General features: G+C 58.8%; 1 protein-coding gene across 1 annotated transcript; it reads left to right on the plus strand.

The window, feature by feature from the left end:
- Positions 1-26,402, plus strand: CELSR3 (cadherin EGF LAG seven-pass G-type receptor 3). Its single transcript, XM_045530297.1, has 35 exons — positions 1-4,023; positions 5,536-6,186; positions 6,629-6,854; positions 7,123-7,238; positions 7,594-7,682; positions 7,789-7,946; positions 8,543-8,706; positions 8,984-9,109; positions 9,200-9,369; positions 9,777-9,962; positions 10,659-10,775; positions 11,171-11,342; positions 11,512-11,653; positions 11,751-11,871; positions 12,147-12,330; positions 12,619-12,720; positions 14,068-14,162; positions 14,375-14,584; positions 14,864-15,059; positions 15,322-15,477; positions 15,776-15,941; positions 16,510-16,677; positions 16,846-16,972; positions 17,065-17,271; positions 17,508-17,682; positions 17,911-18,023; positions 18,471-18,550; positions 19,057-19,180; positions 19,640-19,756; positions 19,848-19,996; positions 20,242-20,351; positions 20,713-20,871; positions 21,421-21,621; positions 22,376-23,261; positions 24,652-26,402. The coding sequence occupies exons 1-35, from the start codon at positions 276-278 to the stop codon at positions 24,677-24,679; spliced, it is 9,939 nt and encodes a 3,312-aa protein (XP_045386253.1). The 5' UTR covers positions 1-275; the 3' UTR covers positions 24,680-26,402.
- The last annotated feature ends 558 nt before the right edge of the window (positions 26,403-26,960 follow it).

Below are 26,960 nucleotides of genomic sequence, written 5' to 3' on the forward strand. Positions count from 1 at the left end.
CCATCGGGGCATCCGGGAGCCATGTTGGAGCGGCGGGAGGCGGCAGCAGCGTCGGGGATGCTGTGGTGGGGGCTGCAAAAGCCGGGGCCACACGCCAAAGAGGCTCTGGCCGGAGAGTAGATGGTGCCCAGAGGGCGGCGGCGGGGAGCGACAGGCCGAGGGGCGGGGGGCCGGGGCGGCGGCAGGGGCCCGGGAGGGGGCCCGAGCAGCGGGGCCGGCCCAAGGCTCGAACCTGGGCGGGGGGCCGTGGAGGCCGTGCAGGGAGGCGGGGGGTGATGGCGAGGCGGCTGCCATGGCGGAGCCTCGGGGGACTGTCGACCCCCATACTCCTGCTCCTTCTTCTCCTCTCTTTGTTCCCCCTCAGCCGGGAGGAGCTGGGAGGCGGTGGGCACCAGGGCTGGGAGCCGGGGTTAGCTGCTGCTACGGGGCCAGGGGCGCAGATCGGCGGCAGAGCCTTAGCTCTTTGTCCGGAGCCGCCCGGAGTCCGGAAGGAAAGGAGCCCTGGCTTGGAAGTCAGGGAGCCTATCTTCGTGGGGCTCCGAAGGAGAAGGCAAAGCGCCCGAAGTGGTCAACGGCCTCCTGAGCAGCCGAACGCGGAGCTGGGGACTAAACATGGGGTCCAGGCATTGGACAGCCGCGGGCGAGAGACAGGACAGGTACCAGGGTCTCTGTTATACTGGCGCCCAGAGGTCTCCTCTTGCGGGCGGACAGGACCTTTGCGAAGAGGTAGTCTGTCGCCAGAGGCTCTTTCCCCAGGGGTCCCGAGCCCAGGGAACAGCTCGCCCCTCCCTTCGGACCTGCTGGCTCGGCCCCGTGGTTCCAAGCCGGTGTCCTCCCAGTGGAACGCTGGGACAGGTGTCCACAAAAGAGTGGGAGCTGCCCGCTGCTGCGGGGAATTGTGGGCACCAATGCGCAGGGGTCAGGGCGAGAGAGCCACAATATCCCGAGCGGAGAGGACAGTCCCTTGGAGGGACTGTTTTCCCGGGGCTGCGGGATCTGTTCCCCGGTTGGATTCAGCACCGTTCACGGCGAGGACAGCTCCTACATTGGCTTCAGCACCCTGCGAGTCTCGGACAGCTCCCGATTCGGCGCCCGAGCGCATGCGCTCCCGCGGTCTCTTCCGCCGCCGCTTCCTCCCGCAGCGCCCCGGGCCGCGCCCCCCAGGGGTCTGGGCCAGTCCTCAAGCGTGGAGAATACCCTCAGGGAACCGAGCACGCTTCCGTCGCGCTGCTAACCGCCACCCGCAGTTCCCGCAGTACAACTACCAGACGCTGGTGCCCGAGAACGAGGCGGCAGGCACTGCTGTGCTACGCGTGGTTGCGCAAGACCCCGACGCTGGCGAGGCCGGCCGCCTAGTCTATTCGCTGGCGGCGCTCATGAACAGCCGCTCGCTGGAGCTGTTCAGCATCGACCCTCAAAGCGGCCTCATCCGCACGGCGGCCGCTCTGGACCGCGAGAGCATGGAGCGCCACTACCTGCGTGTGACTGCGCAGGACCATGGCTCGCCGCGCCTCTCGGCCACCACCATGGTGGCGGTGACAGTAGCCGATCGCAATGACCACTCGCCAGTTTTTGAGCAGGCACAGTACCGGGAGACGCTCCGCGAGAATGTAGAGGAGGGCTACCCCATCCTGCAGTTGCGCGCCACCGACGGCGACGCGCCCCCCAACGCCAACCTGCGCTACCGCTTCGTGGGTCCGCCTGCCGCGCGCACCGCCGCGGCTGCCGCCTTCGAGATTGATCCACGCTCGGGCCTCATCAGCACCAGCGGCCGCGTGGACCGTGAGCACATGGAAAGCTACGAGCTGGTCGTGGAAGCCAGCGACCAGGGCCAGGAGCCCGGGCCGCGCTCTGCCACTGTGCGCGTACACATTACCGTGCTGGACGAGAATGACAACGCTCCCCAATTCAGCGAGAAGCGCTATGTGGCGCAAGTGCGCGAGGATGTGCGCCCCCACACGGTGGTGCTACGCGTCACGGCCACCGACAAGGACAAGGATGCCAACGGATTGGTGCACTACAACATCATCAGTGGAAACAGCCGTGGCCACTTTGCCATCGACAGCCTCACAGGCGAGATACAGGTGGTGGCACCCCTGGACTTCGAGGCAGAGAGAGAGTATGCCTTGCGCATCCGGGCGCAGGATGCCGGCCGGCCACCGCTGTCCAACAACACGGGTTTGGCCAGCATCCAGGTGGTGGACATCAATGACCACACTCCTATCTTTGTCAGCACGCCCTTCCAGGTCTCTGTCCTGGAAAATGCGCCGCTGGGCCACTCAGTCATCCACATTCAAGCGGTAGATGCTGACCATGGGGAGAACGCCAGATTGGAGTACTCCCTAACTGGTGTGGCATCTGATACTCCCTTTGTGATAAACAGTGCCACTGGCTGGATCTCTGTGAGTGGCCCCCTGGACCGTGAGTCTGTGGAGCATTACTTCTTTGGTGTGGAGGCCAGAGATCATGGCTCACCCCCACTCTCTGCCTCAGCCAGCGTCACAGTGACTGTGCTGGATGTTAATGATAATCGGCCTGAGTTCACGATGAAGGAATACCACCTACGGCTGAATGAAGATGCGGCTGTGGGCACCAGTGTGCTTAGTGTGACTGCTGTAGACCGTGATGCCAACAGTGCCATCAGTTACCAGATCACAGGTGGCAACACCCGGAATCGCTTTGCCATCAGCACCCAGGGAGGTGTGGGTCTTGTGACACTAGCTCTGCCGTTGGACTACAAGCAGGAACGCTACTTCAAGCTTGTACTAACTGCATCTGACCGTGCCCTTCACGATCACTGCTATGTGCACATCAACATCACAGATGCCAACACTCACCGGCCTGTGTTTCAAAGTGCCCACTATTCAGTAAGCATGAATGAGGATCGGCCAGTGGGTAGCACCGTAGTGATCATCAGTGCCTCTGATGATGATGTGGGTGAGAATGCTCGTATCACCTATCTCCTAGAAGACAACCTGCCTCAGTTCCGCATTGATGCAGACTCAGGGGCCATTACATTGCAGGCCCCATTGGACTATGAGGATCAGGTGACCTACACATTGGCTATTACAGCTCGGGACAATGGCATTCCACAGAAGGCAGACACCACTTATGTGGAGGTGATGGTCAATGATGTAAATGACAATGCTCCACAGTTTGTGGCCTCCCACTACACAGGGCTGGTCTCTGAGGATGCCCCACCATTCACCAGTGTCCTGCAGATCTCAGCCACTGACCGGGATGCTCATGCCAATGGCCGGGTCCAGTACACTTTCCAGAATGGGGAAGATGGGGATGGAGATTTTACCATTGAGCCCACCTCCGGCATTGTCCGTACAGTGAGGCGGCTGGACCGGGAGGCGGTGCCAGTGTATGAGTTGACTGCCTATGCAGTGGACCGAGGCGTGCCCCCACTTCGGACTCCAGTCAGTATCCAGGTTACGGTGCAGGATGTGAATGACAATGCACCCGTCTTCCCAGCTGACGAATTTGAGGTGCGGGTGAAGGAGAACAGCATTGTGGGCTCAGTGGTGGCCCAGATTACTGCAATGGATCCTGATGAAGGACCCAATGCCCACATAATGTACCAGATCGTGGAAGGGAACATCCCTGAGCTGTTCCAAATGGACATCTTTTCTGGAGAACTGACAGCACTCATTGACCTGGACTATGAGGCTCGCCAGGAATATGTGATTGTGGTGCAGGCCACATCTGCTCCTCTGGTCAGCCGGGCCACTGTGCATGTCCGCCTGGTTGACCAGAATGACAACAGTCCGGTGCTCAACAACTTCCAGATCCTCTTCAACAACTATGTATCCAACCGCTCAGATACCTTCCCCTCAGGCATCATTGGGCGCATCCCAGCTTATGACCCTGATGTCTCTGACCACCTCTTCTACTCCTTTGAGCGTGGCAATGAGCTGCAGCTGCTGGTGGTCAACCAGACCAGTGGGGAGCTGCGACTCAGCCGAAAGCTAGACAACAACCGCCCACTGGTGGCCTCCATGTTGGTGACTGTCACAGGTGAGTGGTAGGGGGCAGGCAAGTGACCAGTGACCCCAACCTGTCAGGGCCTCAGGAACTCCACAGGGCACCTCAAACCAAAGAGGGATTTCCAAGCCTTCCAAGACTCCCTTAAGTTTTGGTTCCCTACAACCCATAGATCTGCCATAGACCTCACAGGGACTCTGCTTAAGGTTCTTGGACAGTCTCTAGAGAATCCCAAAGATTCTAAGGCATCTAGCAGACCCCATAAAGACTGTGAAGAACCATCTGCTACCCCAGGGATAGCTCCCCTCCCCACAAAATGCCAGAGGTCCTGGGTTAATTCTCTGGAGGTCCCAGACAAAGCCTGTATGGGCCAGTCTACATCATACCTATGTTCAGATGAAGGGTTACTTTGGATCCAGTTTGACCCTCACCTATCTGTGCAGGAAAAGGAGACCGGTAGTTTAGTGGTCAGAAACAGCAGCTTCCTATGGCAGCTTCAGGCTGAGAGTGTGTCCACATTGGCCTGGCTGCTGTCCAAGGAGCTGTCTGAGGCCCTGCTCTTTGGAAAAATGTCCAGAGGTCCGCCTGCCTCTTTCCTGCCTCCTCTGCTTCAGTCTTTCATGAACCCCTGTGTAATAGGAGGGGGCAGGCAGGAGAGGCTCTTCAAGTCCTGCCTACTGGAGGCTGCAAAAGTTGGAAGACAGGCTTTACTGGTGCTCTTTTCTCAAATCTGGAGCAGGGACTCCTGGCACTGCCAGAGAAGGCACAGCATTCATTTATCCGTCAATTCACTTATGCTTATTGATCACTCAGTGTGTGCTAGGGTCTGGAGACAAGGTAAACAAGGCAGATAAACACCTCATCTTCATCTCTTGGTAGGCACTGAAACTACAGGACCCAGATGTGGAGTGGTGGACAGCTTGCTAACTCAAGAATGCTGTTGGGGGTGGGGGGAGGATCCTGGAGCTTGCTGACCCAGGGTACTGGGGGATGGCATTGAGTGTTCACTGGGCCAGGCCCTCTTCTGGTGCTATAGGAGAGCAGTTTGCTGACCAGAGATAGTCAGTGGGTGATCTCTGACCTGGAATCCTCCTTGTTTCTTGGAAGGAATGTTTTTCTAGTTCTGCTATGCTGGGTTAGGGGAGAATGGGATGGTGTCTGAGAATGGGTGGCCAGTGGCCCTAGGTCCTCTCTGTGTCCTGAGTGGCAGTGGCCTGCTGACCATTATAACTTGGGGAAGTATGAGTTACTGAGCACTTAGTTAACTTTTTGTGTGCTGTTGGGAGAGCAACTTGCTAGCACATGGGCACTGTGTGGGGTTGGTTGATCCCTGGCCCAGATCTCTGTTTGTGATGGGGGTTGGGGGAGGAAACAGCACCCTGATGCTGGGGCAGCTGGTGGTCACTAGCCCCAGATTCCCTTGTGTCTTGGTGGGGTCAGCCTGTTGACTCAGAGGTGCTTGGGGCCTGGTTTGTCATTGGCCCTAGCCCTCTTGGGTCCCAGGGAGGGGCAGCTGCTGACCACTGCTCCTGCCCCAAACTGCAGACGGCCTGCACAGTGTAACGGCACAGTGTGTGCTGCGTGTGGTCATCATCACAGAGGAGTTGCTGGCCAACAGCCTGACTGTGCGCCTCGAGAACATGTGGCAAGAACGCTTCCTGTCGCCGCTGCTGGGCCACTTCCTTGAAGGAGTGGCCGCGGTGCTCGCCACGCCAGCCGAGGATGTTTTCATCTTCAACATCCAGAACGACACGGACGTGGGGGGCACCGTGCTCAATGTGAGTTTCTCCGCGCTGGCTCCGCGTGGGGCTGCGGCGGGCGCTGCAGGACCCTGGTTCAGCTCCGAGGAGCTGCAGGAGCAGTTATACGTGCGCCGCGCCGCGCTTGCGGCCCGCTCGCTGCTCGACGTCCTGCCCTTTGATGACAACGTGTGCCTGCGCGAGCCCTGTGAGAACTATATGAAATGCGTGTCGGTGCTCCGCTTTGACTCGTCCGCGCCCTTCCTGGCCTCTGCCTCCACGCTCTTCCGACCCATCCAGCCCATCGCCGGCTTGCGCTGCCGCTGCCCGCCCGGCTTCACGGGCGACTTCTGCGAGACCGAGCTAGACCTCTGCTACTCGAACCCATGTCGCAACGGCGGAGCCTGTGCGCGGCGCGAGGGCGGCTACACCTGCGTCTGCCGCCCGCGGTTCACCGGTGAGCGGCGCAGAGTTTGGGGCGGGACTGCTACGCCAGTGAGGACTGGGCATCACTTTTTTTAAAATTTAATTTTATTTCAGAGTATTACAGGGTACAAACGTTTGGTTACATAAATTGGTTTTATACAGTTTGAGTCGAAGTGGGCATCATTTTTGAGGCCCCAGGGGCTGGTGTGGGCGCGGTAAGACCGGAAGCCATATAGCTGGGCCTAGGGAGCGCCTAAGGCCACGAGGGAATAGAGATCTTCCGCGGGGCCGGGGCTGCGGGGCGGGGCCGAGCCGGGCTGGGGCGTGGGTGGGGCCAGACAGAGCGGCCGTGCACAGAGGGAGCTCCACCTCTCAGGGGTCTTGGAACCTGGCCTTGACGCGCGCGGACATTGGGCCCACTCGAGCAGGGCCGGCGTGGTTGTGACCGCCTCTGACCGCGGCTTGGCCCCCAGGAGAAGACTGCGAGTTGGACACCGAAGCCGGGCGCTGCATGCCGGGAGTCTGCCGCAACGGGGGCACCTGCACCGATGCGCCTAACGGTGGCTTTCGCTGCCAGTGCCCGGCAGGCGGTGCCTTCGAGGGCCCGCGCTGCGAGGTGGCGGCGCGCTCCTTCCCTCCCAGTTCGTTCGTCATGTTCCGTGGCCTGCGGCAGCGCTTCCACCTCACGCTGTCCCTCTCGTAGGTGCCCGCCCCGTGTCTGCGCGCCTCCATGCCGCCCCTACCTGTGTGACCCTGACTCAGATTCCCGACTGCCCCATCCTGACGTCCCCGCAGGATACCAACCCCCTCCCCTGAGGCCCCGCTCCTGGCGTACCCCGTTGGGCCCGCGGTCCCTCGTTGCTTCCTCTCTCGCCCCAGCTGGGCGGGCGCCCCAAAAACCTTCTCGCAGGGATGGTGGGTGTGAAGTGGTATCCGGCGCCTGACGCCCCCCGTCCACCCCACCCAGGTTCGCGACGGTGCAGCCGAGCGGGCTACTCTTCTACAATGGGCGCCTGAACGAGAAGCATGATTTCCTGGCCCTGGAGCTAGTGGCTGGCCAAGTTCGGCTCACATATTCCACGGGTGGGTGCCCCTGTGGATGTGTGTGATGGCGAGTGGGTGCATGTGTACATCGCGTGGCTGGAAGATGCAAGGCCCAAGTCCCCTCAGGTTTGCCTTACTGTGCACCTCCATGCCAAACAGACAACAATGAGGAGACAGCTCTGCGACCATTCCCTGTGGGAAGGTCCGTGTCTCCAAGAAGTGTGTGCTTTTGTATCTGTTCAAAGACACTCTGGTCCAGCCAGTGTGGTCAACAGTGGGGGGACTGATCTGATGCATCCAGGGTGACTCTGGGAGTAGCTGTGCCTATATGACTGGGGTGGGGGTGGGGTGATTCAGCTGTCCATATAACTCTCCACTTGAATCCCCTCCACAGGTGAATCCAACACAGTGGTCAGCCCCACAGTTCTGGGAGGCCTGAGTGACGGGCAGTGGCATACAGTGCATATGAGATACTACAACAAGGTGGGCACCACCCCTGGCATGGAGCATGGGGGAAGTGGGGATGCTGAGTTCCTCTCCTCCGGGGTTACCCTAGGGGCACTGTTGATTGTTGTGCCTCCACCTTTAGCCCCGGACAGATGCCCTAGGGGGTACTCAGGGCCCCTCCAAGGACAAGGTGGCTGTGCTGAGTGTGGATGATTGTGATGTAGCCATAGCTCTGCAGTTTGGTGCTGAGATCGGCAACTACTCATGCGCGGCTGCTGGTGTGCAAACAAGCTCCAAGAAGTGAGGCCCCCACCCCCTGGTGCCCATGTCCTCTGCCTACCAAGGCCCACCCCAACCCTTCATATACCCCATTCCCCACCCCAGCCTTCCAAACACCCCATCCTTTCCCCAAACCATGAGATTTCCCTCTTCCCTCAAAGGCCTTGAAAGCCTATTCACCCTAACCCTCAATTCTGTATTCTCCCCCAGACTCCCTGCTCCCACACACAGGCCCCAGGTACCCAGTCCTCCAAAGCCTCCACTTCCCAACCGTAGTCTCTGTAATGCCCCAGGCTTCCACCCAGCCCCTTAATCTCATACCCAGGTCCCCAGACTCTCCACTTCTCTATCCCCTACCTCAGCTACCCAGATGCCTCGTTCCTTCGTTGTAGCCCTCAACCCCAGTTCCCCTGCCTTTCCCCAGAGCATCTGCCCATCTTGAGCTCTCCTTTGTACCACCACAACTACAGTAAGGCCCTAACTCCTTCCCTGGCCTGGCCTTATCCTGCCCCTCAACCTCCCTACCCTCAGAGTCCTACCCTCTACTTCCTATGGCCCCGAAGAGCAACCCTACTCTGATCCCAGTCCCACCAGTGACCCAGACCCCTGACCCCCAGGTCCCTGGACCTGACGGGCCCTCTGCTCCTGGGGGGTGTCCCCAACCTCCCCGAGAACTTCCCCGTGTCCCACAAGGACTTCATCGGCTGTATGCGGGACCTGTACATTGATGGCCGCCGAGTGGACATGGCGGCCTTTGTTGCAAACAATGGCACCATGGCAGGTAGGCCCAAAGCTTCCATTAGCACAGCCCATGGCTCTGTCCCAAGCATAGGGAGGGAGTGGATGACTACATGGGGTGACTTCAACCCTGTTTCCTTTGATGGCAAGCACCATGCTACAGCTCAGCCTTTAAGGCCTGACTCCTACCAACCCCACCCCCTGAAAGAACATGGGGCTGAAATCATGGCCTCTTTTGGCCCCTTTGGGCACCAATATCCTCCAGCACTCATGCTCTCCACCCCATATTCTCATATTCTCCATGTGCCTTCCTCTCCCAGGCTGCCAGGCCAAGCTACACTTTTGTGACTCAGGCCCCTGCAAGAACAGTGGCTTCTGCTCAGAGCACTGGGGTGGCTTCAGCTGTGACTGCCCTGTGGGCTTCGGTGGCAAAGACTGTCGGCTCAGTGAGTGGGCAGCATGGGGCAGGAGGGGTGTGTGGGGTAAGGTCTGTTTCTGGGTTTCAGCCTGTGACGCTGATTCTCTTATCCACTCAGCCATGGCCCATCCCCACCATTTTCGTGGCAATGGCACACTGAGCTGGAACTTTGGAAATGACATGGTTGTGTCTGTGCCATGGTACCTGGGGCTGGCATTTCGGACACGGGCAACACAGGGGGTCCTGATGCAAGTGCAGGCTGGGCCACACAGCACGCTTCTCTGCCAGGTGTGTCTACCTTTCTGATCTCAACCTTTGATGCCATCAGCAACATTTCTTGTTGCCTATTGCCTGGTCATACAGCATACTTTTCTGCCAAGTGTCCTGACCACATGTGACCCTGCTCTGGACCCTGACCCTTGATTCTCTTCCCCATAATGATATCCTCTGTAGGTGCAGGGTACCAGCATAGCTCTCTCTTGTGGTAGCTGCAGCAGTCCACAACCCTGGTTCTAGCCTCTGCTCCCGACCTGATATAAGCAATATCATGTTCCCTGGCACAGTGCCCTGTGCTCCAGGTATAGCCTGGACCAATGTTCTGAGCTCTGATATTGACCTCTGAGCCCTCTGATCTCACCTCTCACTGCAACCCAACTTGGGGCTCTAACTCCAGGGCTGTGCATCTCTACCCACAGCTAGATCGAGGGTTGCTGACTGTGACGGTGACCAAGGGCTCGGGCCGTCCTGCCCACCTTCTCCTGGACCAGGTGACTGTCAGTGATGGCCGGTGGCATGATCTGCGGCTGGAGTTGCAAGAGGAGCCAGGTGGCCAGCGGGGCCACCATGTCCTCATGGTCTCACTGGACTTTAGCCTCTTCCAGGTCTGATCTCTGACTCCGGGGTAGTCTGTTTTCAGCCTTCCAACCAGACCTGCCTTGTTTGACCCCACCTCTAGTCCAGCTCCTCTCAATTCCCTGCACTGCACCAAGTCTAATGTTCTTCCCCCAGTCCCCCTCCTTATATCCTTGGCAAGCCCTCCCCACCAGTCAGTTGGTCCACTGTCAGGCCTTCCTCACATCAGGGAGCCCACCTAGGTTTCTGGCCTGGTCTTGGGGAACCTCTGTAGCTAGCAAAGGCCTGACTCCCAGAAGCCCCTTCTGATCTCTGCCCTGATCCCTACCCACCCCAGCTCAAGATCAAAGAGTTTCAAGGTCTGTTCTGGGTCCAGGAGAGAGGGGCCTATCAGAGGCTGGCTTTTTTTTTTTTTAGCCAGTCAAATTTAGCAGTGGGGGGTTGTATACCAACTTTAGTGACACTAATGTTAATAAGGTCTGATAACCCACTACCATCGGAACAGCCTGAGGCCGGCTTTTGACTGAAACCTCCCTGTCACACGTCACCCACACCCCAGCAGCTTCTCCATGCTTGGGAGCCACTCATTCCCAGACCATTCCTCTGGCACAGAGGGACAAAGCGTGGTCATGCAGGGCTAGAAGAAGGCCAAGACTGACTCTAGGGTATGGCAGGGATTCCTCAGGCCCCGCCACCCCCAGTGCTGACTGTCCCCCCTTCTCCAGGACACCATGAAGGTGGGGAGTGAGCTGCAGGGCCTGAAGGTAAAGCAACTCCACGTGGGAGGCCTGCCCTCCAGCAGTAAGGAGGAGGTTCCTCAGGGTCTGGTCGGCTGTATCCAGGTGAGGGTCAGCATGGGAATGTGATATGGGGCATTAGGGTCAGTGGCCAGAGGTCAGGGGCTCCTTGGACCTGAAAGGAGCCATTCAAGTGGGAGTTGGCATGAGGGCATGGGTGACCCAGAGTTATCAGAGATAAGTCAAGCCTTTCTGTTGTTTTAGAGGTGAGAGTCTATCTTAGATAATCAAGGGTCACTAGGGATCTGTGTCAGAGACAGCACAATTAAGGTCCCACAGGGACCCAATTCAAGGGGACTGAATTGGGGATATTTTGGGGGACCTGGGTTTTTTGGTGGGTCTTGGGGAGATTGCATGTCAGGGGTTATCAGACTGGGTGGCTGGCTCTGCAGGACTTGTGCCTTGACATGGGTCTCACCCGTTGCTGGCTGTGTCCATAGGGGGTGTGGCTCGGCTCCACACCCTCGGGGTCCCCGGCCCTGCTACCCCCCAGCCACCGAGTGAATGTGGAACCTGGATGTGTTGTGACCAACGCCTGTGCCTCTGGGCCCTGCCCACCCCACGCCGACTGCCGAGACCTTTGGCAGACCTTTTCTTGCACCTGCCAGCCAGGTGGGCCTTGAGAGGGTTGGGGGAAGGGTGATCTGGGCAGGAGCCAGGGGCCCATGGCAAAAATGGGGGATCTAGACGGCCTGCAGGAGGGAGGGACGGAGAAGGACAGGTGCCTGTTGCCTTCCATGCTCTGTGACCAGTGTCCTGAGGTTCCTAATCCAATCTGCAGGTTACTATGGCCCAGGCTGTGTGGATGCCTGCCTCTTGAACCCCTGTCAGAACCAGGGGTCATGCCGGCACCTTCCAGGAGCCCCCCATGGCTATACCTGTGACTGTGCAGGTGGCTATTTTGGGCACCACTGTGAGCACAGGTGAGAGGCTAGGGGCTGAGATGATGGAGAGGCCAGGTGGGGACAGGGAGAGTCACTGAGTATCATGGAAGCATCTCTCCTGGTTGTTCACCCCCAGGATGGACCAGCAGTGCCCACGGGGCTGGTGGGGGAGCCCAACCTGTGGCCCCTGCAACTGTGATGTTCACAAGGGCTTTGACCCCAACTGCAACAAGACGAATGGGCAGTGTCACTGCAAGGTGTGCCTGGCCCCTGACCTTTTAACCCTTCCTTGGACATGATCTGTGATTCTTGTCCAGCTTGCTGACCTCTGCACCTGACTTAGGGCCTAACTTCTTACCTATGTCCTTCGACCCAGTTTCCATCTCTCATCCTTGACCCCAACCCCTCCCTTGCCTTCTTCCATGGCCCTGTCTTCCTCCTGGCCTTTGAGCACTATTCTCTTTACTCTTTGCCCTTGACTGTTCCCCAAGCCCTGACCTCTGACTTCAGGCCCCGATCCATCCTCAAACAGGAGTTCCACTACCGACCACGGGGCAGTGATTCATGCCTCCCATGTGACTGCTATCCTGTGGGCTCCACCTCGCGCTCATGTGCACCCCACAGTGGGCAGTGCCCCTGTCGCCCAGGAGCTCTTGGCCGCCAGTGCAACAGCTGTGACAGTCCCTTCGCAGAGGTGACAGCTAGTGGCTGCCGGGGTAAGTAGGCTCCACCCATAGAAGGATGCTTCCAGCATGCTTCCACTAAGTATTAGTAGCATGCGTGGCTCCTTGGGTAGGGACTCTGGAAGCTTCTGAGGAAGACCACTTATACCCGGGGATCCCTGTGTTTGCCCCAAGTACTTTGCCAACCTGACAGGCCAGCTCCTGAGAAGCCAGCAGGAGTGGTGGACAGTGGGCCTGGAGTGGGCAGTGGAGGGGCAGTAGGTGTGGCTGCCACTTGCCCCAGACCCTGGCTGCCTGCCTCAGCACCTCCTCTCTCCCTAGTGCTCTATGATGCCTGCCCCAAGTCCCTGAGATCTGGTGTGTGGTGGCCCCAGACCAAGTTTGGCATCTTGGCCACAGTGCCCTGTCCCCGGGGGGCCCTGGGTGAGTATGTGGGGGGCAGAGGCTGTGCTGAAGGTAGGGATGGGCCTTTTCTCTGACTGCTAGAGCCATCTTTTTTCCTGAGTTGGGTGGCCTTGCTCCTGCAAAGAGGTGGAAATGGGGTGGGAGTCCATGTGGGCCCCTCACTACCTCCCAGGGGCTCTGGGTCCCTCCCTAAACCCTCATTAAGCCTCCGTCTGTTTCTCTTGGCTTCTGGGCAGGATTGCGGGGTGCAGGTAAGGGGTACGTGTTTGCTCAGGTGCGCTGCCCCCTCCCACTGCCAGAGCTTTTGCAGATCCCTCCCGCTGCCTGAGATCCCTGCAGACCCTTCCCTGCTGCTTGAGGTCTCTAAAATCTACTCCTAACTGCCTGAAGTCCCTGAGGCCCCTTCCTGCTGTCTGAGGACCCTGGAAGCCCTTCCTTGATGCTTGAGTTCCTCAGGGACCCCTCCCTATTGCCTGGGGACCCTGCAGATACTTTCCCACTTCCTAAGATCCTTGCAAACCCCTCCTCAGTTCCTGAGGTCCCCACAGGACTATCACCACTTCCTGAGGTCCTTGTAGGCCTCTCCCTACTTCCTGAGGTCATGAAAGATCCCTCCCCTCTGAGGACCCTACAATTCCTCCTTGCTGCCTGAGGCCCCTCAGAACCTCCCTGCTGCTTGAGGTCTCTGCAGTGGCTGGACAGAGATCGTCTGTGTGTGCATGCTCGTGTGTCTTTCTGTGCCTGCGCACGTGTCTGAGAGTCTGTCTTGAAAGGAAGGGGATTCTGTGTTTAAGTTAAGGTCCCTCTTGTTGGTGGCTACAAGCCTCTTTAAGGACCAAGTCAATTCTCACTCTACCTCCATCCCAATAGACAAGGGAGAGAGATGACAGCAAAGTCACCACTGAGGCAGTTAAAACTGTGTGAACCCTCCCACCTCACTTTGTTCACAGGATATTCCCAGACGACCCATCTGTGTTGGCGTGTCTGTGTGTGTGCGTGAGCATTGCGTGTCTGTGTGCTTGTCCTGGTCCATGCGTCTGTGTACGTGTAGCTGTGAGCACTGGGGGGGTGTGTCTGTGAACACTGGCGTGTCTATGAGTCCATCCCGGCCTATGTGTGAATGTGTTTGAGTGTGAGTGTGTCTGCAGTCCCACCCTGGTGCTTTCCTTTACGTAGTTGGTGGTTGAGAATGGTCCACAGAACCCTCAGGAATCCACTGACAAGTACGGGGGCCTGCCTGGGCTTGGGCTGTTGTGTCCAGGGGTCTAGCCATAGATGCCCTCTGGGATAGCAGAGGGTGCTGTGGTCACCTCCTCAGCAAAGGGATCCACACCCCAGGCCTGACCAGGGCTTTCCTGCCCCCAGGTGCTGCTGTGCGGCTATGTGATGAGGACCAGGGTTGGCTGGAACCCGACCTCTTCAACTGTACCTCCCCTGCCTTTCGAGAGCTTAGTCTGCTGGTGAGACTCTGTCCAGACCTTTCCCTGCACCCAAGACCTTCGTTGGCTCTGATCCTGGCCTCAGCCACCCCAGGCCTGATATCATACCCCAGCCCTTGACCTCCTGGGCCTTTTCCAGTTGCCAGTTGAATTGGCAACCCATTTTCCTTATGAGGCTTTTGAGCAAGGCCTAAGGGATCACAGAACAACTAACCTCATCCTTGTCCTGGCAGCTGGATGGCCTAGAGCTGAACAAGACAGCACTGGATACCGTGGAGGCCAAGAAGCTGGCTCAGCAGCTGCGGGAGGTGACTGGCCACACTGACCACTATTTCAGCCAAGATGTCCATGTCACTGCCCGCCTGCTGGCCCATCTGCTGGCCTTTGAGAGCCATCAACAGGGCTTTGGGCTGACAGCCACACAGGATGCCCACTTCAATGAGGTGGGGCTATGCCCTATGTTCCCAGTCCCCTGGCCCTGGACCCCCAGCTCTGTGTCCCTGGCTCCCCAGCCCCCCAGCCCTGGATTGCCAGCTCAGGCCCCTCCTGTCCTCTGGGGAAGTGAACGTCCCAGGCTGTTCCTCTTCCCTTGTCCTCTCCCACTCCATCCCCCTTGCCTGTTGGGCCCCCTTTGAGCACCTGGCCAGACCCCTCATGCCTGCCCTGTCCCCTTATACATCCTCACTACCTGGCTGAGCCCACCTCCATCTCCGACCTTCTAGAATCTGCTGTGGGCCGGTTCTGCACTGCTTGCTCCAGAGACAGGGGACTTGTGGGCGGCACTGGGGCAGCGGGCCCCTGGGGGCTCCCCAGGCAGCGCGGGGCTGATGCGGCATCTAGAGGAGTATGCGGCCACGCTTGCAAGGAATATGGAACTCACATACCTGAATCCCGTGGGGCTGGTGACACCCAATATCAGTGCGTGGTGTGTGGGGTGGGGCAGGGCAGGGGGCCATGAAAAGGCAGGGACCTAGAGGTCTGAAGGGCTGGGGCTATTGATGCCAACATTCATGGCAGGAGGCTGTGCCACCACCCTCAGCATTTTGCAGGGACAGGCTCTGCTGGTAGCAAGGAAAATGTGGATTGTGGGACTTGGGTGCAGGATGGGTGCAGGAGGGAGTGGGACCCTCAGCATGGGGAAGAAGGTCTTGATGGGCCTCCTCCTTCCCCCCCGGGGCAGTGCTCAGCATTGACCGCATGGAGCACCCCGGTTCAACCCGGGGGGTCCGTCGCTACCCCCGCTACCACAGCAACCTCTTTCGAGGCCAGGATGCCTGGGATCCTCATACCCATGTGCTACTGCCGTCCCAGTCCCCTTGGCCATTCCCATCTGAAGGTGAGAGCCCTTGGGGGACCAGGTCCTGTCTCCCTGACCCCCCAAGCCAGACCCCATGTTGCCCTTCTGCCAGTTTCCCCTTTGCAGACCTCCCCCATGTCAGACCTCCTCTCCCTCTCCACAGATGACCCCTCCCAGGCCTTGAATATTCCCTTCATGGGCTGCTCCCCGATCTCACAGTTCCAGACCTGCAGGGAAAAGATCTCTGTGCTTGATGCTGGGTTGGGTTCAGAGCTGGGTTTGTGGGTGCTTGGGGTTGGAGGTCACTGACAGTGGCTCCTCCCCTTTTCCCTGGCAGTTCTGCCCACAACCAGCAGCATGGAAAACTCCACCTCGTCAAGTGTGGTCCCCCCACCACCACCCCCAGAGCCAGAGCCTGGGATCTCCATTGTCATTCTCCTCGTTTACCGCACCTTGGGGGGGCTGCTCCCTGCCCAGTTCCAGGTGGAGCGCAGAGGTGCCAGGTACCCAGGCCCCTCACCCCTGAGCTTCCTATGAGCTTCTACTCAGCCCACTGCTCCCTTCTTTGGTGGCAGATGAGCAGGTTCACAGACATACAGAGATGCTCCTGTGCACAGCTCCAGGGAGCCTTGTCCATGCTGGGTTCCATATGAATCGTGTTCTCTGGAATTGTGCCGAGGTGTAGCACTGCAGTCTGACAGACACAGAGTCACAGATGGGGGCAGTCATACACAGGAGGGGTACATGAGCCAAGTACAGACAGGCCAGGTGGCTGATAGAGATGGACAAAGACAGGCTGACTGATGGATGTCAGATGGGGCAGGGGGGAGGGCAATGAGAGCAAACGGTCACAGATCCTCTGGAGCTGCTCAGGCCTCAGACTACAGTCTGGGCAGTGAGTCTAAAGCCCCAGAACAGCCCAGCAGAGAGGCATCTCAGAAGCAGCATCCACTCTGGGGACATCCCACACCCTGGGTCAGCCATGGCAAGTGGCATGAAGACAGGGTGAGGTAGGCAGGCAGAGCTTGGAGAGGTCAGCAGTGGCCAAGCCCAGATGGGGTGTCTCCTTAGGCTGCCCCAGAACCCCGTTATGAACTCTCCGGTGGTCAGCGTGGCTGTATTCCATGGACACAACTTCCTAAGGGGTATCCTGGAGTCCCCAATCAGCCTTGAGTTCCGACTGCTACAGACGGCAAATCGGAGCAAAGCGATCTGCGTGCAGTGGGACGCACCTGGCCTGTGAGGACCCCCATTCTGGAAACCCTTGGTCCCTCTGTTAGCTCCTAGGAGGCCAACTGATAATCCCAGCCTGCCCCACAGCCCTTCCCACAATCCCTCACAAACCCCCGCCTGACCACCGGGCACTCCTGGGATGGGGTGGTAGGTCTAACTGCCCTGTGGCTGCAGGGCGGACCAGCATGGTATGTGGACAGCACGGGACTGCGAGCTGGTGCACAGGAATGGGTCCCACGCACGGTGTCGCTGCAGCCGGACGGGCACCTTTGGGGTTCTCATGGATGCTTCCCCCCGTGAGGTGGGGCTGTGTTTAGTGTCCTGAAGAGAGGCGGGGTCAAAGGGACAGGGGGATTCTGCCCAACACCCCAGCGACCATCTCTGTCTCTGCAGCGGCTGGAGGGCGACCTGGAGCTGCTGGCTGTGTTCACCCACGTGGTTGTGGCCATTTCCGTGGCTGCGCTGGTGCTGACCGCGGCCATCTTGCTGAGCCTGCGCAGCCTCAAGTCCAATGTGCGTGGGATCCATGCCAACGTGGCAGCCGCCCTGGGGGTGGCAGAGCTTCTCTTCCTGCTGGGGATTCACAGGACTCACAACCAGGTGCAGGTTCAGGGCCAAGGGAGCTGTGTCCTGATGACCCCACCTCACCCAGGAGGCCTGGGGCCAAAGCTCGGGATCAGAGGTCAGGGATGCTCAGATTGAGGCCAGGGTTTGGGGCAACATGCTGGGGTAAGATGCTGTGGTTTAGAGGTTGAGGTGGGAAGCAGATACCTGAAGGGGGGTCAGAGGTGGGGCGAGGCAGGAGCGGTCCTGACGCCCCCCTGCCCTGCCCTCAGCTGGTGTGCACTGCGGTCGCCATCCTCCTGCACTACTTCTTCCTCAGCACCTTTGCGTGGCTCCTCGTGCAGGGGCTGCACCTCTACCGCATGCAGGTTGAGCCACGCAATGTGGACCGCGGTGCCATGCGCTTCTACCATGCCCTGGGCTGGGGCGTCCCTGCTGTGCTGCTGGGTGAGGGCCCTGCCCACTCGCCCATTCAGGGCTGTGACCCCTGACCTCTAGCCATCACATGGCCTGACCCCTGCCCCTGCCTCCAATCCCAGTCATGACCCCCAACCTCAACCCCCTGTATCCCCTCTTCATGGAGGAACCTGCTCCACCCTCACCCGCCTTCTTCCTACACATGGGAGGGTCAGCAGCTCTAGAACACACCTCTCAGTTCTACCCCTTGTCCCCAAGGCCTTGCTGTCGGCCTGGACCCTGAGGGCTACGGGAACCCTGACTTCTGCTGGATCTCAGTCCATGAGCCCCTCATTTGGAGCTTTGCTGGCCCTGTTGTCCTGGTCATAGTGGTGAGTGCCCTGTACTTGGTGCCCACCTCTGTGCTTCCCTCATGGGGGGAGGTGGGGGCTTGCAGCAGGTGTGGTCTGCAGGCTTCCCGGGCTTGGCCTCCATTTCTGTTCTCTGGTCACAGAGTGACCACTCCCCACTCAACTGGCACAGAGATGGGGGTGTGGGGTCACAGACTCTCTTGCCTCTGCCTCTGCCTCTCCCCTTTCCCCCTTCTCAGTCCATGTCTGGTTCCCTATCTCCAACTTTTTCTGTGATTCTAAGCACCTCGGTTGTTTTGTTTCTCATCTCTGTGCCTTCGTGTGGATGTGTGTGTGAGAATTTCTCACTGGTTCTGCCCCTTTTACTGTGAGTCTTGGTCTCTCTCTGTCCTTTCTTCTCTCTGTCTGTCTCTCATCGTCTCTCTCTCTCTGCCCTGCCCGGCCCCACACGTACGGTCGTGAGTCCAGATGAATGGGACCATGTTTCTCCTCGCGGCCCGCACATCCTGCTCCACAGGGCAGAGGGAGGCCAAGAAGACCTCTGCACTGTGAGTTGGCTGGCTGGGGGAAGGGGGCATTCCCAGGACGGCAGGCCCCTCCTAGGTGCAGTCTGGGGTCCCGAGAGCATCCCTGGTGCAGGCTGGGCTCCAAGTTCTGATGAAGGGATGAAGTCACACCTGCCCTCACCTGCAGTCCCGCCCTGGTGCCCCCACCATACTCTGGCCTGCATGTGTTTCCACCCTGCTGTCTCTCCTTGTCCCCTGGTTCTCCCCAGAGTCTCCTTTGGCCTGGGTGTCTTGCTCTGCCCCCTGCCCCACGTGTGCCCTCGTATCTTCCATGCTTTCCCTCATGGCCCCACACTCATGCGTATTTTCCCCATGTCCCCTCGTGGCTCCCTGAGTGCTCTCTTTGTTCTTTGTATGATCTCCCATCCCCTCAGTGTCCTCCAGAGACCCCCGTGTTTTGGTGTGGGTTCCTGTTCTTCCTTGTCCCCTGCATGAGCCCTACATGAGCCTTGCATGTCCTCCTGTGTCCTCCCATGTCCCTGTAGCAGGACCCTTCGCAGCTCCTTTCTGCTCCTTCTGCTGGTCAGTGCCTCCTGGCTCTTTGGCCTCCTGGCAGTCAACCACAGCATCCTGGCCTTCCACTACCTCCACGCCGGCCTCTGTGGCCTCCAGGTAACCCTGGTGCCCTTCCCCCACCCCAGTGGACCTGCAGCAGGCTTGGCCCAAACCTAGGCAGGGCATTGACCCTGGCCTGCGGCTGACTCTTACTGGGTGACTGTTGTCAGGCCAGGTGTTAGCCCAAGCCAGACACTGGCCCTGGCTGCTGACCCCAGGTCTGGAGCTGACTCTTAGCTAGACTGTGACCCTGGACTGGGTGCTGATCCTGGATTGACCTTCACCAACACTGAGGCTCCTGGCCCCCTGCTGATCCACACTGACCTTTACAGATCCAGTCTCTAATGCCACTCTGGCCTCTGCTCCTGCTGACCTTGCCTGACTCCCTTACTGGGCTCCTCACTGCCTCACACTAACCTGCAGTGACTGGCCCCTGCTGACCCTACTCCCACCTTCTCTGACTTCGATCTCTCACTGCCCTTTGCTAACCCCACACTGACCCTTGCTGACCCACAGGGCCTGGCAGTGCTGCTGCTTTTCTGTGTCCTGAATGCAGATGCCCGGGCTGCCTGGACACCAGCCTGTCTGAGCAGGAAGGCAGTGCCCGAGGAGGCTAGGCCCGCGCCTGGGACGGTGAGAGGGTGTCAGGGCTGGAGGGCCTGGGAAGGCTGGGGTTTGAGGCTTCTACAGGGCTGGCTCATATTCCTATCCCTGCCTCCCCCAGGGACCGGGGGCCTATAACAACACAGCCCTCTTTGAGGAGAGCGGCCTCATCCGCATCACTCTCGGTGCCTCCACCGTCTCCTCGGTGAGCAGTGCCCGCTCCGGCCGGACCCAGGACCAGGACAGCCAGCGGGGCCGCAGCTACCTCAGGTGACAGGAGGGGCCTCCTCATCCAGCCCCATGTTACCGGGGGCCTTACCAGGTCTTGGGGTGGGCAGCTTCACCCATCTGGGCCATCAGGGGCCCTGCTGCTGCCTCTGCCTCAGAGGCCTCCTGCCACACACCCGGGGATGCCCTCAGAGCCATTCCACCTGCAGCTGGCTGTGCACTCAGATACTCCAGCCTCCAAAGCACCCCATCACATCCTTTTTTGATGGGGGCTCCTGTGTTTCCAGGGACAATGTTTTGGTTCGACATGGCTCAGCTGCTGACCACATTGACCACAGCCTCCAGGCTCACACTGGCCCCACTGACCTGGATGTGGCCATGTTCCATCGAGATGCTGGTGGAGTTGGGGGCCTGGGTCAGGGAGGAGGGAGGCAGAGGATCTCTCCCTGATCAATCCCCTTTTCTTCTGCCCCAAACTGGGAGCAGTGGCTGACTGGGGTGGGACAAGCTCCCCCAGGTCACTGCCTCAGGAGAGCACCTACCCACCAAGACCTGGTTCTCTCAATCCAGTCCTGCTGGCCCACCCCGGGATAAGTCCCGGCCCTTCTGTTCCCACCTCCACCCCAAGCTCTGCCCAGGTTCCTGGCCCCATCCCCCTTGCTGTACCCACCTCAAGACCCTCAACCCTAGGTTCTTCCCTTACCCCCAAGTCCCTTGCCTCCCCAAGTTTACCCTCCTTCTGACTTTCCCAACTCCAGGCGCAGACTCCGACTCCGACAGTGACCTGTCTTTGGAGGAGGAGAGGAGTCTGTCCATCCCATCTTCAGAAAGCGAGGACAATGGACGGACACGGGGGCGTTTCCAGCGTCCACTCCGCCGGGCAGCCCAAAGTGAGAGGCTCCTTACCCACCCCAAAGGTGATGGGACACCTCTGACCTCATGGGTGACCAAGGGACACCCCATTTCCTGCTTAGGTGTGATGCACAGACCCTGCTATCCCTTGAGGATGCCTGGGACTGGCCCATTGGGAACCTCTGGGGTAATGATAGGGACACCCCATGCACATCTCCCCACCCATCTCCCCGCAGTGCTTGGGAGTCCCAGGAATGGCCTGGTACAGAGTAACGAGGTCAGGGATGTTACGGAGTGGCATGTCATCCCTCCAGCCCCCTGTCTGCCCTTTGGGTTTGGGTCCAGCCTGGCTTTCCTGAGCCCTGAGCCATGAGGTTCCTCCATTGTCAGTCTCCATCCACCTCCAGTTAAGGTGAGGAGGCTTATCAGGAACCCCCTCCCTGGATGGTTCCACTGATCTCTGGGGACATGCCCTCCTATTCCCACCTCTGCTCACTGGGAACAGCGAGGGCTTCAGGGGTCATTAGGGTCAGACATTGCTGAGTCTGGGTCACAGGGGTCATGAGTCACTGCGGTCAACCCAGAGGCTCCTGTAACCTACCCTGGGTCCACAGATGTGGATGGCAATGACCTCTTATCCTACTGGCCAGCCCTGGGGGAGTGCGAGGCAGCCCCCTGTGCTCTGCAGACTTGGGGCTCTGAAAGGCGCCTGGGGCTGGACACCAGCAGGGATGCAGCCAACAACAACCAGCCAGACCTGGCCCTGACCAGTGGGGATGAAACTTCCCTGGGCCGGGCCCAGCGCCAGAGGAAAGGTATGACCTTGACCTTTGACCTGCACTGCAGGAACCCTGAGGGCTGCCCATGCCCTGAGCCCTGAGCCATCAGGTTCCTCCACTTTCAGTCTCTATCCACCTCCAGTTAAGGCAAGGGGGCTTATCAGGAGGCCCCTCCCTGGGTGGTTCCACTGATCTCTGAGGACATGCCCTCCTATTCCCACCTCTGCTCACTGGGAACAGCGAGGGCTTCAGGGGTCATGAGGGTCAGACATTGCTGAGTGTGGGTCACAGGGGTCATGAGTCACTGGGGTTAACCCAGAGGCTCGGCTCGTGTAACCTACCCTGACCCAGGGGATTTCAGCTTCCTGTTCCAAACTGAGAGCTCCTCTTACTCTGATCTGGGAGGTTTCTGCCCTCACCCTTGTATCACAGGGACCCTGGGGATTGCTCTTGCCCCAACCAAAGGGATTTCTGCACCTTTGACCCAGGCCTGCATTGCCAGGACCTGAGGGCTGCCCCTCTCTGATTTTAGGGGGCGGTTGCCCTACCTCTGCATCACAGGACCGCCCTCGACCTGATTTGGAGGATCACTGCCTCCCAGAGGATCACTCTGCCCCCTGTCCTGCTGCCTCTCTGGGACCCCTAGGGTTGCCTCTGCCCCTCCCCAAGGGGTTTCTGCTCCTAACCCCGAGTCATAGTGATCCCAGGGGCTGCCACGTGCCTAAACTTGTAAATTCCTGCCTTTCCTCCCCACATACACACCCTATCCCCCATTTTGTTCCTCCGGTAGGTATCCTGAAGAACCGGCTGCAATACCCACTGGTGCCACAGACCCGGGGTGCCCCTGAGCTGTCCTGGTGCCGTGCAGCCACCTTGGGCCACCGTGCCGTGCCAGCTGCCTCTTATGGTCGCATCTATGCTGGCGGGGGCACTGGCAGCCTTTCGCAGCCAGCCAGTCGCTACTCTTCCCGAGAACAGCTGGACCTGCTCCTCCGGCGGCAACTGAGCCGAGAGCGACTAGAGGAGGCCCCTGCCCCTATTCTGCGTCCCCTGAGCCGGCCAGGTTCCCAGGAACATGTGGACGCTGTGCCAGGCCGCCTGGAGCCCAGAAATCGGGGCAGCACCTTGCCACGGAGGCAGCCACCCCGGGACTACCCTGGCGCCGTGGCTGGCCGCTTCGGGTCACGGGATGCACTGGACTTAGGGGCGCCTCGAGAGTGGTTGAGCACGCTGCCCCCTCCCCGCCGCACCCGGGACCTTGACCCCCAGCCCCCGCCTCTGCCCCTGTCTCCTCAGAGGCAACTCTCAAGGGACCCCCTCTTGCCATCCCGGCCCCTGGACTCTCTGTCTAGGAGCTCGAACTCTCGGGAGCGGCTGGACCCGGTGCCCAGCCGGCACCCCTCACGAGAAGGCCTCGGGCCAGCCCCACAACTGCTCAGAGCTAGGGAGGACCCAGCCAGGGGCCCCAGCCACGGCCCCTCCACGGAGCAGCTGGACATTCTCTCCTCCATCCTCGCATCTTTCAACTCTTCAGCCCTCTCCTCTGTGCAGTCCTCAAGCACGCCCTCGGGCCCGCACACCACTGCCACGCCTTCTGCCACGGCCTCTGCGCTTGGGCCCTCCACGCCACGCTCTGCCACCTCTCACAGTATCTCAGAGCTGTCACCGGACTCAGAGTAAGCATGGTGCTGCCACCTGCTCACACCCTTGTCAGCTTAGGGCAACCTCCTGTGTACCCTGCTCCGTGTTCTGCCATGGAATAGGGTGAGGGTTGGCAGATAGGTGTGGCCTATCCCAGGCTCAGCACAGCCAGGGGCCACAGGCTGGGGACAGAAATCTGGCAGGAAATGGGGGTGTGACCAACAGGGACGTGCCAGCCAAATGACAGGGGCAGGCACCCTTCCTTGCACCTCCCAGGCTAAGGAGAGATAGGTGCCTTCCAAAGGGCTTGAGCTAGTGCAGGCGGAGGACAGGGGTCAAGGCCTAGAAGTGGGAGATAATCTGGTGAGTGCAGGGGGCAGGGGGAGGGAGGAGGCTTGGCTTGGGAGGTTGTATGGGATAAGGAGGGGCCGGAAGTTGTGCCTGGATATGCCGGGCCGAAGAGCTAACTTTGTAGAGGGTAAATCATTCGTTCATTGATTTCCTCAGTCAATATGAAGGTCTTCCTGCCATGGGCACTGTGGGGTGGGGCTCATGGGAGCCGAGTTGGGACCTGGTGCACCTCAGGTGCCGGTGGGGCATCTGTAGGGTAGGAGACAGCAGACAGACCTGGGAAGTAGCTGTATGTTCAGGAGTCAGAGAAGGAATGTTGGGGTGGGAGGAACCAGGAGTTGCCAGGTCTTGAAAGCCAAAAGGAGAAGTGAGTTTCAAGGAGAACAAACAAGTGGGTCAGGCTCTGTCAGGGCTTGTAGGATAAGAGATGGCTTTGGGGGAAGGAGCCCCTGGGATGGGGAAGGGGACCAACAGAACTGAGCAGCACCTAGTGTTGGGAGAGGACAAAGGAAGGCGGGAGGAGCAGGGGATTTGGGCACCTGAGGCTCCAGAGCGATGCTGGGGGTGCAGATGAGAGGGACCTGACTCCCCACCTGGGTCCCCCTGCCTTGGGGTCTGGCTGTGTGTGAGGTGGGCTGGGGACTGAGCAGGGGGTTGAGGCTCTGGAGTCACACAGGTCTGAGTCTAAGTTCTGTATCTCACCTCATAAGCTGTGGGCCTTGGAAAGGTATAAGCCTCTCTGAGCCTCAGTTTCCTCATCTGTAAAAGGGGACTGTAGTAACAAACTGAGATATGGAGATTTATGAGACAATGTCAAGTGCTTAACATAGCATCTGTACATAGTAGGTGCTTTGGAAGCACTTAGAAAACAGACCTAGGTGGCCGAGGAGCCTTGCTGATGAGTCTGGGGGTGCAGAATGGATGGGGTGGGCATGAGGGGGCACAGGGGCTGGGGGCTGAGAGGCTGGGGTAATGGCGGAGGCGTGGGGAGATGGACCAGGCCAAGACTGGTGGGGGGGCCCAGAGCTGAGTCCACTCAGCATCGACCTTTGATTTCCACCCACAACTCTACAGAGTTCCCAGAAGCGAGGGTCACTCCTGAGGGGCCAGCGGTACAGACGAGGAACAGCCGAGGGCGATGGAGGATTTGGGCTAACAGAAGAGACTCCAGGAGTTGGGGGCTGATCCCAAGGCAGCCTCTGCCCCCCACCCCACACAGCTCTGCCCACTGAGGTTATGAGGTTCCATGCGCATCTGTGAGCATGCGTGTGACAGATGCAGGGATGGGGAAACTGAAGGGAGGACTTTTATATGTTTTGTACCTTTGTAACCAGAGAGATATGCTTATGTTATTTTTCAGCTTTTCTGTCTCCCGGGGGTCTGAGGCTGGGCTGGGAAGGGGAGGGGACAGAGGAAGAGAGAGGCAGAGTTTGGCCCCACATAGGTCCCTAGCAAACCATATGCTCTTACTGGGGTGGAGTCAGACAGGTGGGACAGATGCCTTCCTATGCTCCCCCTACCAGCAAGGTGGATCTGAATATTGCCAGGGGCCCAAGTACAGAATTGTTCCTTGCTTTTTCTCAAACGCCCCAAAGGCCAAACTTCTGGGGCTGAGGATTGGTCTTGGAAACAGGGGTCCTCTGGCTTCCTCATGGGGGCTTGCTCATGCCTCCCTTCCCCGTGGATGTGTGTGTTTATTACGTGGAGTCCCTGCCACTTACTGCCTTATGACCTAGGACTGATGCTGTGGGGTGCTGGTGGAGCAGCAGATGTCATGTTTACAGAGCAAGGCTTCCCTGGCTTCTGGGGGGGCTCAGGCCTCTAGTCAGACATTCCTGCAGAGGGTTGGGGAGGGCTTGTTCACCTGCCCCTGCCCCTGCCCCTGCTGTGAGCAAAAGTTGTCTGTGGTGCCATTTGATTCCCTGACACTGCCCTCTGCTAGAATTTGCTCTGAAGGGTGGGTTGGGAGGGTGAGTGAGGGGAGCAGAAACAAGGGAATTCAAGACCCAGAATGTAGGTGCCACTGCCTCCTGAGTTTACAGGATCCTCCCTGGCCCTTGGCACCGGGCTGCAGGAAGTGACTCAGTTCCACTCCTCCTTTATTCCCTTAAAAAGGGAAAAATGACTGTTAGGACTCTGTTCACAAAACTCACTTTTGTTACTTTGTCTGATGTCCAGAACTGGGGACTTTAAATTTTTGTTGCTTTGTTTACAGGTAGAGATTTCAAAAAAAATTTTTTAACTTCATTTACAACTTAAAACTTTGAACTTTTACACTTTGTTTAAAGTTGTGAATGTTTTTTTTCCCTTTGTTTACAAGTAAAAGGTAGGGAAAGTGGGAGAGGGGCTTGGAGGACCACCTGTGAGGACCCTGGACCTGGCCATCTTGAGCTCTCCCAGGCCAAAGGTCAGCCCTGAGTCCCCTGTTTAACAGCAGACCCAGAGGGCCTCAAGAGTAGGCACCCTCTTACCACAGGGACGGTGGCTGTGTAGGGTTGGGGGCTGGTCTGTATAGACACCTCCCCACCCCCCACCCCATGCATACTCTTAGGAGGCAGTTTCCTAGGAGATTAAAAATTGTACTTCACTGACTGGTGCCAAATCCCACCAGCCAGGACCCAAGCTCTCCTTACCCAGAATGATCCCAGCCCCTGAAGGGCTGAGTGGCCTGCTAAGGGTGGGAGGGTGTCCTTGCTACGGCCTACGTTCTGTAGATGCCCCTCCCTGGGGGTGCCCCCCTCCAGCCCAGCGGTCCCCTTTCCTGTCTGTGTAAATTGTTCCGTGAAGCCGCGCTCTGTTTTGGGAATAAACTTCTATAGAAAACAGTTGTTGCCTCTTTCCGTTGTGGGGTGCAGGATGGTGACTGTGAATGATTCACACCAGGCTGACCTTTGGGAGGAATCTGAGCCCCCTCCAAGAATATCCAGCTATTTTTAGCCCATTTCATCCTAGATTTGGACCAGGTTCCCATCGTTCATCCTGAAACCTGGGCCCTCACCTTGTAATTGGGGCTTAAAGTTGAAGCACAAGTGCTGGGAGTAAGGTGCCAAGGGAAGCCTCTCTGGTCAAGGCAACAGCATGAGGACATCCTAAGTCTTTGGGGCCTGCAGCCCTGCCTGGCCTGGTGTTCTATGCCCTGGCTAGGGGTCATGACACTAGGGGTCACTGACAGCACTGACCCCCACCAGCCTCTCTGACTTGGAGCTGGCCAAGAGGAGGCGTTACCCCGCGGGTCAGGCAGGAACCTTCCAGGCGCGGGCTCGGGCTCAATGCCCAGGCTGTGTTTTGTGCGGGGGCGGGGGCGGAGATCCTTGCAGCTTCATTTCTGGCCTGGGGGGTCAGAGCTGAAGACGCGGCCTTGGGGACCATCTGAGAAACAATAG

The sequence above is a fragment of the Lemur catta genome, chromosome 18, assembly GCF_020740605.2.
Source record: "Lemur catta isolate mLemCat1 chromosome 18, mLemCat1.pri, whole genome shotgun sequence".
NCBI classification, from domain to species: Eukaryota; Metazoa; Chordata; class Mammalia; order Primates; family Lemuridae; genus Lemur; species Lemur catta.

Excerpts from the sequence above, each read along its gene's own strand:
- CELSR3 (XM_045530297.1), top strand. The coding sequence starts at position 276 with ATGGCGAGGCGGCTGCCATGGCGGAGCCTCGGGGGACTGTCGACCCCC. Across the intron at positions 18,024-18,470 it reads CTGTTGTCCTGGTCATAGTG|ATGAATGGGACCATGTTTCT; the intron begins GTGAGTGCCCTG and ends TCGTGAGTCCAG. Across the intron at positions 19,997-20,241 it reads CGGGGCCGCAGCTACCTCAG|GGACAATGTTTTGGTTCGAC; the intron begins GTGACAGGAGGG and ends CTGTGTTTCCAG.